General features: G+C 55.8%; 2 protein-coding genes across 4 annotated transcripts; both read right to left on the bottom strand.

The window, feature by feature from the left end:
* Positions 1-732: 732 nt before the first annotated feature.
* On the bottom strand, positions 733-3141 carry CUNH17orf49 (chromosome unknown C17orf49 homolog). Of its 3 annotated transcripts, none has more exons than XM_067556359.1 (6): positions 2981-3141; positions 2790-2884; positions 2491-2592; positions 2149-2357; positions 1866-1970; positions 733-1630 (listed from the first exon to the last, which is right to left on the bottom strand). In XM_067556359.1, the coding sequence occupies exons 1-6, from the start codon at positions 2999-3001 to the stop codon at positions 1626-1628; spliced, it is 537 nt and encodes a 178-aa protein (XP_067412460.1). In that variant the 5' UTR covers positions 3002-3141; the 3' UTR covers positions 733-1625. The 3 variants fall into 3 exon arrangements, with proteins under 3 accessions (XP_067412460.1, XP_067412457.1, XP_067412464.1); XM_067556356.1 differs by having other exon boundaries at positions 733-1634; positions 2981-3140; XM_067556363.1 differs by lacking the exon at positions 2491-2592 and having other exon boundaries at positions 733-1634; positions 2981-3140.
* A 7967-nt stretch (positions 3142-11108) lies between these two features.
* Positions 11109-13168, bottom strand: RNASEK (ribonuclease K). The gene is made up of 3 exons (XM_067556410.1): positions 12989-13168; positions 12324-12400; positions 11109-11859 (listed from the first exon to the last, which is right to left on the bottom strand). Exons 1-3 carry the CDS (start codon positions 13064-13066, stop codon positions 11715-11717), a joined length of 300 nt encoding a protein of 99 aa, XP_067412511.1. The 5' UTR covers positions 13067-13168; the 3' UTR covers positions 11109-11714.
* Positions 13169-15835: the final 2667 nt, after the last annotated feature.

Here is a 15835-nt window from a genome sequence, read left to right as displayed (position 1 = left end):
AGGAGATTTGCACCTCACTGCCCCAGGCCCGTTTCTCCCGGTCGGTCCGCAACGAAGGAGCCTGGCTGGCAGCAACCCACCCCCAGAGACCAGGGGAGCCCAGGGACAGGGCCCCTTCCCCAGCCACTGTGCAGAGCCTGGCTGGGGAGCACGGGGCCAGGAGGGAAGCGTTCCCGGGGCAGAGGAATCAGGGAGACTGAGGCAGAGTTGGGGGGCTCCGGCAGCATGGCCAGGCCCGACTCGGCTGGTCTCTCCCCAGGTAACCCGGCTTTGGGGGCCAGTCCGCCACAGGGCCCCAAGGCCTGAGTGATGCCAGGTAGCAGCCCCCAGCCTGTCTGCCCCCCCCCCACCCCGTCCCAGACAGCCAGCAACCCCTCCCTCGCTCAGCCACACAGAGAGGGGAACCCACCCCCAATAGCCCAGACCCCTGCCACCAGCCAGAGAGGGGAACCAGCCTCCTGATAGCCCCCCGCCCCCCCACGGGCCAGAGGGGTCCCCGCCGCTCCCATGCAGGAGTGAGAATTTTCCACTTTGGATGAACAGTGTGTGTGCCTCAGTTTCCCCACCGTGATGCAGGGCTAGCTTGGTGGGGGGCAGGGGTGCTGCTCATTGCAGATGCCTGGGCTGTGACCCACAGCAGCCGCCTGGCCCCTCTGCCAACAGAGAACCCAAGACGGACGGCACCACGCCTTTGGCCCCAGGCTGACTGGGTAGCCAGCAGTGGGGGGACGACCAAGGGCAGAGAAGGGGCCAGGATGTGATGTGGGGAGCTGGGGGCAGGAGATGCTCCTGGGTCAGCACTTTGGCCCAGCTGGGGGGAGCCCTGCATCCGCTGACCCCATCGCTCTCAGGGGTCACCACACCCCCCAATCTGCACCCAGATCCTCACTAAATGCCCCTTGCATTCATACAACCAGCCAAGAGTGGCTCCGGATCAAAGGAGGCAGGGGAGATCGCTCCCCTGTGGGGGTACACACCACCCACAGCAGACGCACAGCCTGGGGAGCTACAGGCTCTGAGGGGCAGCTGACCCTAAAGGGGTGACGCAAAAGCTAGATGAGAGAACCAGACCCGGGGATTCCTGACACCCCCCATAACCCAGCCCCACACGGTGCACCCGCCCCCAGCCCCTGAGGGGGAACCACCATCCTCCCCCCCCCCCGCACCCACGGCTGACCTCCCGCCGCGTCTCACCAACAACTCTCAGACACGACAGGGGAGGGGGGGGGTCACTTTTATTGAACATAGGAACCAAACACAGGGCAGGGAAAAGGGGGGGCAGCCGTCTGGGGGGAGCATGAAGGACACTAGTGACCCCCCTCCCCTCGGCACCCTTGATCCCTTTGTCCAGCTTCGGGTGGTGGCAGAACTGGGGGAGGGGGGGCTCCAGGATTCCTCTCCTGGACCCGGCGGGGCGGGGTGCCCCCAGCTGGCAGGAGCAACAAATCATCAGGTGGAGGCCTCACTTTCCCCCAGAGCCGGGGGGCTGGTCCCTCTGTCCGTCTGTCGGGAGGGGGGTCAGCATGGGGCGAGTCCGTCTGTCTGTGGGTCCGTCCGTCCGCGGGGGGGTCAGCGAGGCAGCAGGGGCAGGTCGCTGGGCGTGATGAGCAGCCCAGGGTCCAGGGTCAAACTGTCTGAGAGAGTGGAGATCACAAGAGAGGCTGAGGGAGGGGGAGGCGGAGCCTGTGGATGAAGGGGCGGGGCCTGACCGAAGGGGGCGGGGCTGAGAGGGAAAAGGGCGGGGCCAATCCTCCTCCCTTCCCAGCAGGCACCCCAGTACCACTTTTGCAATGCCTGGCCCCCTCTGCCCCCCCCATCCCAACAGTGCCTCCCCCACCCGGCAGCACGTGCCCACCTGCCCATACCCTGGTCGAAGTTGAGTTTCTTGGCGGGGGGGGCATCCCCCAGCCCCTCGATGTCCACCAGGTCGCTGTTGGCATCCGAGTCATTCAGGGCGCTGAGCGTGACATCTGCGGGGGGAGGGGGAACTGGTCAGCTGGACGCAGAGCTCCCCCTACAGCCCCCCACCCCAGAGCTCCACACCCCCCAAGAGAGCCCCACTCCCCGCTACTCCCACCCACCAGAGCAGAGACCGTCCGTCCCCCCCAAGACAGAGACCCCACCCCCCCGGGGGGGCCGTTCACTCACCCGCCGCCTTCTGCTTCTTCATGGGAGGGGCGGGCGTCTCCTGCAGCCCCCCAGGCACCCCCACCGGGGCTGGGGGGGGCGGCGGGGCGGGGGGCGCGGCACCCCCCGGCGCGTGCCCCTTCTTCGGGCCCTTCTTGGGGGAGTCGGCGGGCAGGGGCACCCCGCTGTCCTCGTAGGCTTTACGCTTGGCCGTGGCCTTGATCTGCGCCCTGGGGAAGGGGGAGGGGGGGTTACGGCGCTGACCTCAGCGACCCCCCCCCGCCACTGCCCCAGGGCCCCCAGGCTCAGCCTCGTCCTGCCCCAGGGACCCCTCCCCACGCGCCCCGGCGGCCCGCCCCTTACACCGTCCGCTCCTTGATGACGCCGCTGATCCGGTTCAGCTCCTCCCCGAAGCGGGTCACGGCGGCGCGCAGCATCTCGATCTCGGTCTCCGTCCACTTGGCCCTGGGGGAGGGGGGGAGGGGACGGGGGGGGTGTCAGGGCGGCCCCCTCCCCGCGCTGTGCCCCGCCCCCCCGGCTCGGCCCCGCCCCCCGGCCCCGCCCCCAACCCTACAACAACGCCCGGCGGGCGGGGCGGCGACCCTACGCAAACACGGCCCGCGGGAGCGCGGCGGGGGGGACCGAAGGGGGCGGGGTCTCACCCGGCGGGGGAGGAGTCGGCCACGGGGTGCAGCTGCATGGTCAGCTCGCCCAGCTTGGTGAAGGCGGCGCCGGCCGCGGAGAAGATCTCGCCGACCTGCGGGGGTGGGGGCGGGGTGAGAACGAGGCTCGGGGACCCCCCACGTGCCCCCCCGAGCTCCCCCGCCCCGGCCCCTCCCGCGCCGCCCCGCACCTTGGTGGAGGCCGAGGTCATGGCGGCCGCTCCCCCGCCGGCCGCGCACTCGCTGGGGCGGAGGCGCCGCGGACGCTCCTTCCCGCCGTCTCGCTGGTCGGCGGCGCCTCGCGCCACCCCCCCCCCCCCCCCGGCCTCGCTCGCTCGGGGGGGCGGGGCGGCCGCGGTGGGTTGTGGGATAGAGGCGGACGGAGTCCGCCGGAGGGGGGGGGAGAGAAGCAAGAGCGGCCGCTGACAGGGGACAGGCGCGGACGCTTCCGGGTCCGCTCTAGGAGCGGGGGAGGACTGTCAGCTCTATGGGCTTAACCCCTTCAGGCCCCTCGCTGCCCCCATCCATGAAGCATCCCGTAAAGCGCCCCCCCCAGCGTCTTCCCCCACCCCGCCCCCCTCCAACCACTGATTGCCCAGCACCCCTCCCCCCTCTCAGGCACTCCCCCAACCCTCCCCCTGCCCAGGGGCGCCCCACACCCGGACACCCTCCCGTACAGCTTCAGGGTGTGAAAGGAGAAGTTAAAACTCCACGTTGTATTCGTAGTAGCCAGGAGCCTTCCAGGGGCCTGCTGGAGACAGTGCTGGGAGCAGAGTCCGCAGGCAGGGGGGCAGCTGGAATAGAGAGTTGCTACAGTGACCAGGCAGAAGAGTTAGTTAAAGCTAAGGAATGCATCCCGCTATGGGGCAGAAGTTAGTGGCAGGCAGTGGAAAAACCCTGAATCCGTCATTTCTGGCTGCTGTGTCTGTAGCACGGTATAAAAACCACCGCTGTGTAACTGGGAGTCTTTGGGAACCACTTTGGTGACCATCACTTCTCCGAGCTGCTCGCAATAAACCGCCCCACAGAACAACGCACTCAGGTCTTTACTTAGGAGGGCCCCGGGGTTCTCCTGCGACAGTAATTGGTGCCGTGACTCGGATGCAGTGACCTTTTACCTCCCGTCTCCTGGTGGTCTCCGCAGCTCCTGGAGGTGACCATTGTTCACAGCACAGAACGGGAGTCGGTGAGAACCACTGAGGGGGAGTTTTGGGCAGGGTAAAGGCTTGCATGCCGGACACATTTGTCTGAGTGCCTTTGAGGGCGGTTCTGGTTAAAAGTGCACTTGGGATATTTCTGTAAGCCGGAGTATGATTGTGGCATGGATGAGTCTGAATTGTTAAACCCTGCCTTGTTGATCAAGGCTACCTGGTGGTTCGCCTCAAGCCGCCCCATACCCTCTGCGAGCTTAATTGCAGTGACCGGAGTTTTACGACTGCAAGTGGGGACGTTCTCAGGGGGTGTGCCTCAACAGGATTGAACGAAAGTGTTTGTTTTGGGTGACTGAATCAGGGAAAGGATGGGAAGTCAGTCTTCGAAAGAAGCAATCCTTCCTCTGGGAAATCCGGCTCGGGTTATGTACAATAAATATGGGCCCCGGTCATGTAAATATCTGGTTAAATGGACTTGGTATACCAGGGATGATCCATCTAAGCAATTCCCAATCCCCGAGGGGACATTTGATAAAGAAAAGGTTTTATACCTTAGATCGTTAATGGAGGGACTAAAGAATATTAGTCAAGACCAATGGCAACAGTATTTTGGTGGGTACGCAGAAATGTTTGAGAAAGAAAAGGAAAGCATAGTTAAAGGGTGGGAGAATGTCAGGAAACTAGAGAAAGAGATATGGAAGAGGGATAGACATCTGTCAGTTAGGTGATATCCACAGTTAGAAAGAAAAGAAGATAGTGATGAAGAAGGTGAAAAGAAACTGCTTGATGATTCAATAGAGAGAGGTTGTTGTTTCGGACCACCTCTGCCCCAACTGGGTCAGGATGTGCCACCGGCGCAAGCTCATCATCCCCCGCCATATATTGAAGTGGGTAATGCAGTAGGCGAACTTGCTATCCCTTCAGCTCCTCCAGAACAAGAAGAAAAGCCAGAAAGTGAGAAGAAGAAGGATAAGAAGAGAAAAGTAGCAAAAAGAAAAACTGAGGCAGGAAGTCTAGTTGCTGGTCTACATAAAACATATACTCCTGAAGACATGAAAAAAAGGGCGAAGACAGCTAGGAACCAGTCAAGCTGAACCATCAGAAAGGAGGAAAGTGAAAAGGATAGCAGTGGGGAAGATGACTGGGAATCAGGAGAAGAGGACAAGTGCCAGAACCAAACGGGCTAACTACCATGCATGTTCCATACTCCCGACAGATTTAAAGAATCTAGTGATAGCCTTCCCTAATATTCGGGAAAATCCAATTGACTGGAAGGAGCACCTCCAGCTAAATGTGGAGTGCTACAACCCAAATTGGGCGGGCATGAATCAGCTTCTACGCCTTGTTACTCCTTCGGACGTCCGTGAAAGGCTGTGCCGAAAGGCAAATTGGCCTGCAACTGCCCCTGTCAGTGCACAAGAGCTGGAGACCCATATCGTAAATTTATTGAACTCAGTAGATGAAATATGTCCAAAAAGGACAGATTGGTCTAAAATCTCTGATTGCAAACAGCGAGATCAGGAGGAACCAGCCGATTATACGGACAGATTAAGGAAGGTTTTTAAAGAGCATTCAGGGATACCGCGCCCAGACGAAGCCCCTCAAGCCCTGGTGGCAGCCTTCGTCAATGGACTCCAACCTGAAGTCCAGGAAGCTAAAAGCGATCGCTGTTGGCTGGCAGAAGGGAAATCTAGAGAAGATAGTGGAAATAGCAGTCAATTGCCAAGAAAATACGAAATGCAAACAAAAGAGTTTGGAAAACAAAGTGAGGCTGGCCCAGTTACAACAAGCCTGACAATGCGCTCCAGTCCCAAATCTTAGGGGGAGAGGGCAACCAAATAGAGGTCAGGGAGGCGGAATGGGTGGAAGAGGAAGAGGCCAGTACAGGTCCAGAACACCCCCCGACAATGTTTGCCACTATTGCAAACAACCTGGTCACTGGAAAATGGAATGCTCTAACAGACCCCGGTATCAGGGAAGACGAACTCAAGGGGCGGGGCTAAACCCTCATCCACCGGCCCGAGGCCCAAAGGGACCTAACCGACAACAGGCTACACCCATCTTCTACCAAGATGAAGAATGTAACTGGTATCAGTATTGACGGTGCCCAGAGGAAGAGCCTGACATCATCGGACCCATGATACCTTTAGATCAGAATGGACCTTTTGTTGAAGCAATGATAAATAACATGAAGACAAAGCTTTTGGTGGACACCTGGGCAACCCGAGCCACCTTGAAGCAACAAGATTTTTCAACTACACCAAAGACTAACAAAGCAATAAGGGCTGTAGGACTTTCAAATAAAATACAAGTCTCTGCCATAATACAGGAACATCTTGTTCACATTGGACCTTTAACAGAACAACATGCATTTCTACTCAGTGACAGCTGTCCGGTGAACCTATTAGGATGACACCTACTGTGCAAGATGAATTGTGTCATTTATTGTAATAATTCTGGCATATTTCTGGAAGTACCCGAAGGCCAGGGCAATGTTGTATTGGGACTGTTGCAAGAACAATCTGAAGAAGAAATCCTGGTTAGTCATGGGACCACATGATCAGCAGAACTGGAAGACATCCTCAAGGTTGTCCCTCCGCAATTGTGGGCCAAACATTCAAATGAAGTTGGCTGAATACTTAGTGCACAACTAGTGCAAATCCAGGTTGATACTTCCAAACCATTGCCCAGGCGATCTCAATATCCATTAAACCCAGAGGCCGAAGCAGGCATAGAACCTGTTATAAATGCCTCACTGCAACAGGGACTGACTGTGCCTACCACACCTATCTTACCTGTGAAGAAACCTGGAAAGGACACGTATAGATCTGTTCAGGACCAAAGAGCCATCCACTCCATCGTCATACCAATATTTCCCATGGTGCCAAACCTGCGGTGATATTGGCCAACATACCATCAAATGCAACATGTTTTACTGTAATAGGTTTGTGCTCAGCATTCTTTTCTATTCCAGTTCATCCAGATAGCCAATATCTATTTGCCTTTACTTATAAAGGTAATCAGTATACATGGACCGTCTTACCACAACGATACACAGAAAGTCCATCCCTATTTTCACAAAGGTTCCATCGAGATTTGCAGGATGTGAGGTTTCCAAAAGGCTCCAGGTTAACCATGTATGTGGATGATTTGTTGCTGGCTTCCCCGGACTGTGAGAGCTGCCGAGAAGATAGTCTGCATCTACTTACTGTGTTGGACTTAAAAGGACACAAAGCCAGCAAAGAGAAACTCCAATTTTGTCAGCCCAAGGTGAGATATCTGGGACATCTGACCAGTGAAGGAAACAGGAAAATACTCCCTAGCCGTGTGGCAGCTGTTCAGAAGATATCCAGACCAACGACACAAAAGCAGATACGAGCCTTCTTGGGATTGACTGGATACTGCAGACAATGGATTCCGAATTACGCAGAGTCCTCCAAGCCATTACATACTTTGACCAGAAAAGAAATCACAGACCCAGTTCCATGGATAGATGAGGAAGAGAAAGCTTTCTCCAATCTTAAAAGAGCAACGATGAATGTCCCTGCATTGGGCCTACCTGACTATGAAAAGCCTTTCACACTCTACTGTCATGAGAGGAATGGAATAGCAGCAGGCGTATTGACGCAAACTCATGGGAAGATACAAAGACCAGTAGCCTATTTCTGTGCTACAATTGACAAGGTTGCCCTAGGATTCCCGTCTTCTTTAAAGGCAGTTGCAGCTACTGCTCTGTTAGTAGAACAACGTTCATCAATAATATTGGGCAACCTGCTAATGGTCCAAGTTCCCCATGCGGTGGAAGCAATCCTGGATCAAAATCGGACTCAGCATTTATCAGCATCAAGATTAACCAAATATAAGGCCATTCAACTAGTGTCACCACACATAAGAATATGAAAAGGCAGGCCTCTCAACCCAGCAACACTGCTACCAGTAGAAGGTGATGGAGACAATCACTTCTGCTCTGAAATTATCGAGCAAGTCACCAAATTCAGAGAAGACTTATCAAGTATACCTCTAAGTAACCCTGAGCTTGAATTTTACACGGATGGTTCCTGTCTGCGAGATGAACAAGGACAGCTACGTGCTGGATACGCAGCATGCAACCATCATGAAGTCGTAGAACAAAGGAATTTACCGGGAGTATCTTCATCACAAGTTGCAGAGTTAATAGCATTAGAAAGGGCTTGTAGCTTGGCTGAGGGAAAGACAGTAAATATCGATACAGACTCTAGGTACGCCTTCGGTGTCACCCAGGATTTTGGGCAGATATGGGCGACTCGGGGGTTTTTAACGTCAGCAGGAAAAAATAGCAAAAATGCAGAATATGTCCGGACTTTGCTTGAGTCTTTAAAGTTGCCAGTGTACAATGTATGGCACATACAGATGGGTGAGATGCTGTTAGTAAGGGGAACTCATTTGCGGACGCAAGTGCCAGGGCAGCAGCCCTTTCCTCGGGTAACCAAAGCGCTGCCATTTTTGTGCAACAAAAATCGCCCACTCCAGGCCAGATTGGCTTAGGCGATCTGGGCATTATACAAGATCAGGCCCCAAATGGAGAAAAGGCTATATGGAATATGGCAGGGTGCATATTGCATCCAGACACAGCGTGCAGGTGTGGGGATGGCCGCCCTGTCCTCCCACAGGGCCTCATACCATCTATGTTGCAAAGTTATCCTGGATCTGCACATGTGGGTAGAGATGCCCTGATATGCCTCATGGCAAAGGATTGGTATGTTCCAAATCTAAGCAGCCACGTATCTTCTTTTTGCTCTCAATGTGCTATTTGGTCTGCCTTTAATGTGTCCGAAGTTGTGAAGCACGAGAGAGCAGCTGCCCCTTCACCTTGGGGACCTTTTGTATATATGCAGATGGGTTTTATTCAACTTCCGAAATGTATGGGTTTTGAACATGTGTTAGTGTGTATGTTTTCAGGTTGGGTCGAAGCCTATCCTTGTAGGAAGGCTGACGCAGCTACTGTAGTTAAAAGAACGACTGAATTAACTGATTCCAAGATTCGGGATACCAGTTCAGCTGGATTCCGACAGCCACTTCACCGGGAAAATACTTGGTGAAATATGCAGATTACTGAGATGTCAGCAAAGCTTCCATTGCCCCTGTTATCCAAAAGCTTCAGGAAAGGTTGAAAGAACAAACGGGACAATAAAGGCCAGATTGGCAAAAGTGTGTGCATCTACTGGACTCAAATGGGTAGAGGCCTTACCCATAGCCCTGATGTCAATACGGGCCACACCAGACCGGAAAACAGGGCTCAGCCCTCATGAAATTCTAATGGGGAGACCCCTCAGACTTCCTTCTGGTCCAAGTTGTGCTCCCAAGGATTTAACATTCACACATGAAGAGTGTGTGTCATATTGCTTGAAGCTAACAAAGGTGTTGAGATCTTTTTCTTCACAGGTTCAAGAAGCATTACCTAACCCCACCACAGCAGAAGTGTTATTCGCTAGAACCCGGAGACTGTGTCTATGTGAAAGTGCATCAACGAAAGAGTTCCTTAGAACCCAGCTGGAAAGTGTTATGCTGGGTAGATGTGGGGGATGGGGGGGGAAGCATTGGTTATATTGTTTGACATCATCAATATGTCGAAATCATAGTAATTCATGCGAGATATGCTGTCAGGTACTGTTAGGAAGGTTGTAATGTGCTAAGATGTTTATGTTCATGTGTGAGGTCTGAAATGGAAGTTATGGATGTATTTGATATATCTGTATTTCAAAGTGTGCTGTCTGAGTGGCATCTCAGACAGGATGGCTGCAGCACTATCTGACTTAATGGCCCATTAAGACATTGCCAGGTTCAAGGGGCCCAGGGGAAAAAGCCGGCATCACCAATGAGTCACCAGAACCTGCTCATGTGACTCTGGACTCCATTTTGGTTCTTGTAACATTCCACAAGGCCACGGGGTATATAAGGAATCCAGTTTGTCATCAGTCCAGTTTGTCATCAGTCATCAGTCTTTGAATCCTGCTCAGCCACAAACACTCATCAACTTACCTCTGGATCAACTCATCTGCAACTCCACAATTCTCCCAGAAACCTGATGTATCTGGACTTTCAATCATTTGTATGTATCTGATTTGCTTTGACCCTTTAACATTTCTCTCATGGTTTATTTCTTTTTACAATAAACCTTTAGTTTTAGTTACTAAAGGATTGGCTGGCAGCGTGGGATTTTGGGTAAGATCCAAACTCATATTGATCTGGTAACTGTGGCTGACCCTTTGGGGTCAGAGGGAACCTTTGTAGTAAAGAGCATAGAGTTAAAACAACTGGTCTCTTTACTGGACCTGGTGCTGATTTGGGAGCCAGAGGCTGAAATGCAGTAAAGGGGGCTGTGTGCATTTGTGTACTGGCTTCTATGAGGATTCAGATGTGCAGTTTGTGGCTGGTTGGGAAGTCTGGCTTCAGTGCCACCCACCAGTGCTGGGAGAATCTGCTCTCCGTTTGTAGCCTGCCCTGACCATGGCATTCTCAGGTGGCTGCCCTGGGCACGGGCGGGTCACACAAAGGACCCTACGGAGTCTGGCTGACAGCAAACGCGGCAGTAAAACCAAACAGGAGGCCACACAGAGCAGAAGGGCTCATGGTAGAACAGACGAGACTTAGGAAAATAGAGTGGCACTAAACAGTGCCAAAGTGGGGACTGTGAAACTCCACTTTGTATTCGTCGTAGCCAGGAGCCTTCCAGTGGGCCTCCTGGAGATAGTGCTAGTGAGCAGAGTCAGCAGGTAGGAGACAGCACCAGCGAGCTCGAAGGGATAGTTGCTACAGTAACCAGGCAGAAGAGTTAGTTAAAGCTAATGAATGCATCCCACTATGGGGCAGAAGTTAGTGTCAGGCAGTGGAAAAAACACTGAATCCGTCATTTCTGGCTGCTGTGTCTGTAGCACAGTATAAAAACCACCACTGTGTAACTGGGATGCAGGAGTCTTTGGGAACCACTTTGGTGACCATCACTTCTCCGAGCTGCTCGCAATAAACCGCCCCACAGAACAACGCACTCAGGTCTTTACTTAGGAGGGCCCCAGGGTTCTCCTGCCACAACCACAACCAAAAAAATAAAGGGGGAAGTCACCATTGAAACCTGTGACTCCCCAGCTGGTTTAACACCCCCTCCCCCCAGAAAAGCAGCCACAGGCGCCAGCAGGAATCCAAAGTGTTTAATGCGCAGGAGACAATTCCACAGGCGACACGAACAGACGCAGGGCCTGGCCCGGCCCAGGGGTCCCCCAGAGACAGGGAGGGACCCCCTGCCCCCCATCAGAGCCAGTTCAGCATCACAACCGCCACCCACCCCACCAGACCCCTTTCCCAAGGGCCTGCAGCTGGTGGGGGGAGAAAGAGACACACACAACAGAGGGTGGCGGTGGGGGAGGTGTCTCAGGGTGAATTTGGAAACAGACAATTGGAGGATTCCCAGCTGGAGGGGGGGGCACAGAACGTGACTCGCCAGGCGCCCCCCCACATGCACAGGACAGGGAGGGGAGCCAGCCCGACAGGCAAAGACCTCCCACATCAGCAGATAGGGAGGCTGACATCCCCCGCCCCTCACAGCTCCCTGCGGCTGGGGATGACCAGCGTCCTGGGGGCAGGGGACCTGCTGTCGTGGCTCAGGCAACGGGGAGGATCCGTGGGCAGGCGCCAGGCTGGGGTGCAGGAGGGGCCCCCCCACCAGCTGAGCCCAGAGTGAAGGCCAGCAGGCAGCGGCTGTAATAAATAGAAGGGCTGGGGCGGGGCGGGCCAGGGGCGCCTAGCGGACCATGTACTCTTTCCGCTTGTTGAGCCGGACTTGGCAGAACGAGAAGCCGCCCAGCAGCATGTAGAGCCCGGCCGCGATGAAGCAGTTGTAGCTGACTTGCTCGTAGAGACGATAGATCTTCTCCGGGCCCTGAGGGCTGTGGGGCAATGGCAGAGGGGTCAGTCCCGGAGCCAGCGCCCTGCAGAGTGGAAATGCCCTGTTCCCCACCACCCTCAGCCAGCCAGCACCTGCCGTGGGGCAGACCAGGGCTAGCACCCCCAGAAGGGGATGCCCCGTTCCCAGCCCACTCAGCCAGTCAGTGCCTGCCATGGGGCTGGCACCCTAGAGTAGAAATACCCCATTCCCTGTCCCCCCTGAGCCAGACAGCATCTGCCGTGGGGCTGGATCGGGGCCGGCACCCCCAGAAGGGGAAATGTCCTGTTCCCCGCTCCCCTGAAACCAGCCAGTGCCTGCCGTGGGGCAGATCAGGGCTGGCACCCTCAACAAGGGAAATGCCCCTTTCCCCACCCTGCTCAGCCAGGCAGCACCTGCCGTGGGGCGGATCAGGGCTGGCACCCCGCAGGGAAAGGCCCCGGCCTGGGGTGGGGGGCTGACACTTACTCAAAATCTGCCTCTGTGAACGGAACGTCTTCGATGAGCACGGCCGAGTGCACGTTGAAGAAGATTCCCAGCAGGATCTAGGGGGGCAGGCCAGAGACCGGGGGTGGAGGGGTGAGCCGGGGAATCAGCGCTGCCTCCCCACGGGCAGGGCACAGCCCCACACACCTGCCTCCTCCTCCACAGCCCCCCATCCCCGGGTCCAGGCGAGCAGAGTGGCAGGGCAGACCCACAGCCCCTCCCCCCGCCCGGGAATCAGGACCCAGCCCGGCCTGTTTACACAACACCAGCCGGCCCCCGGGCAGAGCCGGAGCCGGGCGGGCTGGAACCGGCCCGGGGGCAGAGTGACCTTCCCCGCCCCAGGCAGCCGGGCACCGACCCGGGCAGGCTCCGCAGCAGCCGCCGCTGACACAGCCGCCCCGGCACCCTTCCCGGCCGCGGGGGGGGGGAGGGGACCGGCGCCGCAGAGGAAGTTGGTGGAGCCCCCCCCCCGTCCAGGCGCTGCAGGGGGCGGGATAGCGCCCCTCCCCACCGCTCCCCGACCTCTCCCCCCGGCAGGGTCCCCCCCACCGCTCCCCGACCTCTCCCCCCGGCAGGGTCCCCCACCATCCCCCAGGTCCCCCCTCCCCACATCTCTTGCCCCCCGGTCCTGCAGGCCCCCCGCGCACCAGCATGATGACGCCCCAGGCGCTGAGCACGATGCCGCAGGCGGCCAGCTTAGGCCCGCAGCAGAGCAGGGAGGCCATGGCCGAGCCGAGAGGGGGCGAGGCGGGCGGCGCGGAGCCTCCTCTTCGGGATGCTGCTGGCCGGGCCGATGCAGCAGAATGAGTCAATGGACAAGCAGGCCCGGCGGGTGCAGGGGGACGGAGGAGTCAGGTGACCGGGATGAACCACTCTGCAAGGAGGAAGGGGGGGGTGGGAACGACCAACCGCTGGCTGCACGGCCGCCCCCCTGCGGGCGCAATGGAACCGCCCCGGCGGTTCCCGGCCTCGCCTTCCGATTGGTGGAGCGGCCCGGGGACCGTTCCAACCTGCCCCAGAGGAGGGGGAACGGGACTGGTTATGGACGCTGCTCTAAATCAGCCTCAAATCCCCCTCGGGCGGGGGGATAAAATCCCCAGAGGCTGGGGGCAGGGGGGATTGAAATAAGGGGAATTAAAACACCCCCTCCCCTCGCGCAAATGGTACAGTCCAAAGACCCGGAGCTATGAAGGGGCTGTCACTTAAGTGGCTTTAAGCTGGGTACCAGGATCACATGGCTGTGGGCAGGGTCACCTGACTGGGCACGGGCCAGATCACATGGGCAAATGCCCAGTCATGTGACTATGAACAGGCAGGGTCACATGGTTCTGAGCAAGGACTGGATCACATGAGGGGGCAATGGCAGGTCACATGGCTGTGGCCAAGGTCAGGGTCAGGGTCAGGTGACTGTGCGCAGGTGGTGCCCATCATAGAGGAGGGGACTGACCTGGGGACCAGTCCTTCACCCTATTGGCTAACCCGTGCCAGTCAGCCTCCGTCCAGCTGCCATTAATATGTATTAGCCACCTCATCTACATATATCCATATGCATTAAGCACAAAGATGGGGCCAGAAGCCTGGTCTAGAGTCTCCTCCTGCCATTCTCCCTTTGCCCCCGGCCTGGGCTGAAGCCAGCACCAGGCAGGAGCCACAAGGTAACTTGTTGAACTGGAGACAGATCTGGCCTACATCTTAGTGCCCGGGGGGGGAAGCCCCTCCGCAGCCCGGTGCCTGGAACGCCAGCACCTAAAGGACAGCTAAGGAAGAAGCAGAACACGAAGTGAGGGAACTGGGCCAAAGGGATGGGTGGGGCTTCAGGGACGTTGTGGACAGAGACGTGTAACGTGTACAATTGTGGGATAAATAACACTAGCTGAAACGTGTATGGGTGGGGGGGCACCTCCTGCATAAGGCAAATGTAACATCCCTACGTGGGACAGCTGATGGGAGCCTGGCACCCTACAGAACCTGTCCCCGGCACCGTATTTATCAACCTGACTGACATCACTTACTTGGTCTTTTGAGCGTATTTCACATCGCACCAAACTGGTCAAGCAACTGACTCCACAATCATTCAACAGCGCTGCTTCCAAACCCAAGGAAAAATTCAACTCAACCAAAGAATATTGCGTAGAAAGCAGGCAGGAACCGCCACGGCGGGGATTTCTTCCCTGACTGGCCCTCTAACAGCTAATCCATCTCTCTCATCTCACCCTGCAGACGTCATTGGCAAAAATACTCTTTCAGCACATGGGTTGATAGGTGAAATGGGAAGTATGCAAGAACCTGGTTATTTTGGGTTTTTTTCCCCCCCAAATTCTTGAATTTTTGGCTTCCCCTTGGATTTGTCATCTTGAAAATTGTGTGACGCATTTCTCCGCAGCACCTGTGTGGTCTTGACATTCAGGAGCTGGCATGACTTCCTTGCAGGACATCTTCGAATAGCTCATCCATGTTAATAGCTTTATCAATTTTGCCTGCTCCAACAGCGTCTCTTCATTCTTCAAGAGAACATTCTTTTGCCAATGGTAAGAGGCTCATGTGCACGTTATTTTCAGTGAGGTCATATTTGCTTTGTGAATACTTTGCAGCTTGCCGAGAAAAGAGCAGAAAAATCTGTTTGACGCTTTCTTTGCTCGCGCTCACTGAGATTCTTCAGTTTGGAGCGCACGTCACTGTGAAAACGTGTCATTATTTATTCTGCATTCTAGAGCCTTGTCTCGGCTGGACATCGGTTTGAACCATGAAGTTACCGTGAGTGTGAACGAGTTTGACTCCAGAGCTTCAGTTCGTTTGTGGGTATGTTTAGTGCACGGCTCAAGAAGAAACTGTAGTTCATCAACTTCATTCTTGTCTCCTTCGCCTCCAGAACGACGACGCATGGCGTTAGGGGGTTTCATCCTCTCTCCAAGGCTGGCACCAGTAAGCCCATTCCAACACATTGCCAATGCATCAATAGCAGGTAGGAACGACAGCCAACGTGTGACGACGAGACAGGATTTTATTGTGTCGCCCCTCAGCAAATTCACAAAACTCTTTAAACTGCTGAACGGGCAGTGAGCGAATGGCTGTAAACTCTGAAAACCAGGTTTTCTGCCTCAGCCTGTGCTTTGGTCACTGCAAATCTTGTGCTGCATGACACGAGCTAAACCGCGGGGAGCAAGATCATCGCTGGTTCGCGCTTTCACTTTTGGAAAACTGTTGCATTTAGAAAAATCTGCACTCGCTTTGTGTCCTGCATGCGCCCACGTGTTCAATGATTTTAGTCCAAACTTGTCAACCCTGCCGGTTGCTTGAGAAGTTTCATGACAGTCTTTGTAAAAATCAAACCAACGATACAGAGGGCCTGTGACAATGGAAATAGTGTCAAACAAGCGGCAAGCGTTTCCAGGAGCCTTTTTGGGGGCAGCAGAGGCCATGGAAGAACAAATGTTCCCTTTACAGTGATCTGTGTGCTCAGAGCCGGGCGAAACCCGTTCTCACAAAGTGCCGGG

The sequence above is a fragment of the Emydura macquarii genome, unplaced genomic scaffold (genome assembly GCF_026122565.2).
Source record: "Emydura macquarii macquarii isolate MOO-44397 ecotype Brisbane River unplaced genomic scaffold, CSIRO-AGI_Emac_v2 contig_306, whole genome shotgun sequence".
Classification (NCBI taxonomy): domain Eukaryota; kingdom Metazoa; phylum Chordata; order Testudines; family Chelidae; genus Emydura; species Emydura macquarii.
The sequence above is the reverse complement of the archived record's forward strand: the minus strand, read 5'-3'. Positions and strand labels throughout refer to the sequence as shown.

Coding starts and splice junctions, on each gene's coding strand:
- CUNH17orf49 (XM_067556356.1), bottom strand. CDS start 3,001: ATGACCTCGGCCTCCACCAAG. Junction 2,885..2,980: donor TGACCTCGGCCTCCACCAAG/GTGCGGGGCGGC, acceptor CCACCCCCGCAG/GTCGGCGAGATCTTCTCCGC. Junction 1,971..2,148: donor GAAGAAGCAGAAGGCGGCGG/GTGAGTGAACGG, acceptor CTCCCCCCGCAG/ATGTCACGCTCAGCGCCCTG.
- RNASEK (XM_067556410.1), bottom strand. CDS start 13,066: ATGGCCTCCCTGCTCTGCTGCGGGCCTAAGCTGGCCGCCTGCGGCATC. Junction 12,401..12,988: donor CCTGGGGCGTCATCATGCTG/GTGCGCGGGGGG, acceptor CTGCCCCCCTAG/ATCCTGCTGGGAATCTTCTT. Junction 11,860..12,323: donor TTCACAGAGGCAGATTTTGA/GTAAGTGTCAGC, acceptor ATTGCCCCACAG/CCCTCAGGGCCCGGAGAAGA.